General features: G+C 63.7%; 1 protein-coding gene across 1 annotated transcript in view; it reads right to left on the bottom strand.

The window, feature by feature from the left end:
• NISCH (nischarin) overlaps positions 1 to 2,968 on the bottom strand; it is a 25,043-nt gene that overhangs the window by 10,286 nt on the left and 11,789 nt on the right. Inside the window, exons 8-13 of the mRNA XM_045297416.1 lie at positions 2,580 to 2,732; positions 2,098 to 2,166; positions 1,618 to 1,803; positions 1,281 to 1,409; positions 376 to 489; positions 75 to 186 (exon numbers count right to left, since the gene is read on the bottom strand). Coding sequence (XP_045153351.1) covers positions 75 to 186; positions 376 to 489; positions 1,281 to 1,409; positions 1,618 to 1,803; positions 2,098 to 2,166; positions 2,580 to 2,732 — 763 coding nt within the window. The remainder of the gene's footprint in view (positions 1 to 74; positions 187 to 375; positions 490 to 1,280; positions 1,410 to 1,617; positions 1,804 to 2,097; positions 2,167 to 2,579; positions 2,733 to 2,968) is intronic.

Raw genomic sequence — 2,968 nt, 5'->3', positions numbered from 1 at the left:
CCCCTTCCCCCAGCCCCCGCAGGGGGGGGTTGTACCACACGCTCCGTCCTGGTACAAGATACGTCCACGGTTACCTTGGTTGGAGAGGATGGGCTGAGGCAGGGAGGCCAAGGTGGGAACCATGGTGGGCGGGGAGCTGCCGGGCTGGACGCAGGGGGATGCTGAGAGCCGGGAGTCCTCGCCGGCCTGAGAAGAAGAGCTCAAGTGACCAGGGCAGACGAGAGTTCTGGAAGCGACTGTCCCCTGGCTGGGGCTCAGACAGAACAGGCTCTCTCACGGTGGCCCCTGGGGCACCTCCCAGGGACATGGGCAGGGGACTGGCCCCTGCGGTGCAGGCAGGACTCCGTGGCCATGACCACCTTCCCAGGGACCCACCTTCCTCTCTGAGCTGCTCAGCCTGGACTTGACCTCCTTGGCTTTCTGAATTGCTTTCAGTACTTCCACAGTGTCCAGCTCCTTCTCTGTGGTCACTGTGTTGTCCAGACAGACCTATAGGGAGCCCGGACACGGCTCTCAGCCCAGGGGTGGCGACAGAGGACAGCAGGGGCTTTACTGAGGTGTGGGTGTAAGCCCGTGAGAAGCGCGGAGTCTGAGGGTTTGGTCTGCAGGACAGCCAGTACTTGGAACCACGTTCCCAGGGACACGCAGGCCTCAAGGGGAGGGCTTTCGGGGTAGGGGAACAGCAGGGCAAAGGCCCAGGGAATGAGGCGGATGACACAGGAATGAGGGAGTGGGAGAGGCAGGAGCAAAGGCCGAGGGAAGAGTCCCTGAGGGTCGCTGGATTGGGAGCTTCTGGGGCCGAGCCGGGCGGGGATGGCACGTGATGAGTGAGGCCGAGCTGGGTGGCGGTGTTGAGGAGGGCCCATGTGGGCTCTTCCAGTGTCTGTGGCCTGGAGTTTGGTAATGGATGCGCCAAGAACCAGGTCGGACAGGGAGCAGGCTGGCTTACCCGGCAGGGGCCTCTTGGAGCAGTCACCAGAGACTGCCAGGAGTGTGACCTTACAGGCCCACCTGCCCTCCATGGGTGTCATTAGCTGCCCTCTTTTAAAGAGTCGGCGCAGCTCCTCACGTGTCAGCCTGTGCTGTCCGCTGGGCAGAGCAGAGCCTCCTGGCCTGAAGCTCTGCAGAGCCCAGCGGGACACGGGAGGGCAGGGGCTTCCCAGAACTGAAGGGCAGGGAAGGGCCTAACAGCGGACAGTCCCAGCGTTGACACCAGAGCTAGAGGCAGGCCCGGCCCAAGGACAAGGACAGACACCAACAGGAGCCGCCCGATGGCCTACCTCAGAGGCCCGCTCCCCGAACTGGGCGAGCACCTTGGTACGGTAGTCGGGGACGATGCTCAGGGGGTTGTTCAGCAGGACCACGTACTCCAGACACGGGAGGCAGCCCACACTCCGGACCTCCTCCATCTGCAAGGCATAAGCACCACTGCCCTGTCCACGAGCACTGTCCGCTGGCCCCTCTGTCCACGAGCACCACTCCCCCGGCCCCTGTGCACAAGCACCACTTCCTCCACCCTGTCCACAAGCACCACAGCTCTGTCCACGAGCACTGCTGCCCCCGCCTGTCCACAGCGCTGCCCCCGCACCCCACTCCGCTCCCATCCGCAGACAGCACCTGCTCGACGCGGTTGTCGCTGAGGTCGAGGCGGACCAGCGAGTAGAGCTTGCGCAGCCCCTGCAGGCGCTGCAGCAGGTTGCCCGCCAGGTTCAGCGTCTTGATGTTGCCCAGCTTGGTGTGAAGGCCTTCCAGGGAGCAGAGCTTGTTGTAGGACAGGTCCAGGTGGACCAGGTTGTACAGGTGCTGTGTCGTGTAGAGAACAGGGCCAAAGGTCAAGGTGCCCAAGAAAGGCAGGGCGCCACATGTGGAGTGGGCCTCACACCTACTACCCCCAGTTCTGCGCGGCTGCCCGTCCTCCTCTGACAAGCATTTGGAAGGAAGCAGCAAAGCCCACGGCGAGAACCCAGCCCCGCCCCCTTCCTTAGGGGGGACTGCTGCTGCCTCCTCCCCTCATCTGGGACCAGAAGGCGGGGCAGCCCCCTGGACCCAAACAAGCCCCTCCAGGCAGTGACCTCTCAGGAGACCACGGGGCGTCACCTGCAGGTTGTCCACGGCCTGCACGCCATTGTGGCTCAGGTCCAGGAACTCCAGCTTTGGAATCAGTTTCTGAGAGAGAGAGAGAGAGAGAGCGAGCGAGCACCGGAGCTGAGCCCTCACATGGAGGCCAGGCCCGACCTGCCCCCAGCAGCACAGCGGCGGGGTGTGCAGGCCCCCATGGGAGCGCAGCCTCAGCTCCCTGCTGAATGACCAACAGTGGAGTCCCGGGCAGAGCAGGGGTCCCAGCCACCTCAACCCTGGAGAACCGAGACCGGTGCCCCAAAGCACCACTGGAGGTCCCTCGCACATGGCTAGCAGTATCGCAGGGGCACGCCATCACTACGCCTGACCCGGTTCTGGGAGCTGACAGCCCCGTTGGATGTGAATTAGAGTCACGCAGGCACTGAGCCTGGACTTCCTTTCTCAGGCTCCAGGGAGCCCGTGACGGACCCCTTGGGGCTCTGGTGGGCTGGCAGGCTTACCACGGACTCATCGATCTCCGAGATGTTGTTGTGGCTCAGGTCGAGCGTGGTCAGTGCTTGCCATGTGGGGATGACGGCCGCCACTGGGCCCTCCGGGGTGGCGCCCTCCGGCTCCCACTCCTCGAACTCGGAGGTTTCGGGGGCAAGCACCTCCTGTGTGAGAACACCCGTGAGCTGCACTCGGCACATGTGGGCTCTCCCCAGGACCTCACACCAAGGATGCTCCTACAGACTCCAAAAAAGTGTGTGTGTGTGTGTGTGGTGGGGGGCTGGAGTCCCTCTGCAAGGAGGCTCTGCTGTGGGCACCAACACCCCAGAGGCCAGTGCGGAGGGAAACATTCATATCTGGAGCCACTAAGGAGACTCGCATGTGGGCTGAGACCAGAGTG

Source organism: Echinops telfairi, unplaced genomic scaffold, assembly GCF_000313985.2.
Source record: "Echinops telfairi isolate 266 unplaced genomic scaffold, ASM31398v2 ScPeMD7_7420;HRSCAF=8458, whole genome shotgun sequence".
Taxonomy (NCBI): Eukaryota; Metazoa; Chordata; class Mammalia; order Afrosoricida; family Tenrecidae; genus Echinops; species Echinops telfairi.
Note: the sequence above shows the minus strand (reverse complement) of the source record. Positions and strands in the feature narration are given on the sequence as shown.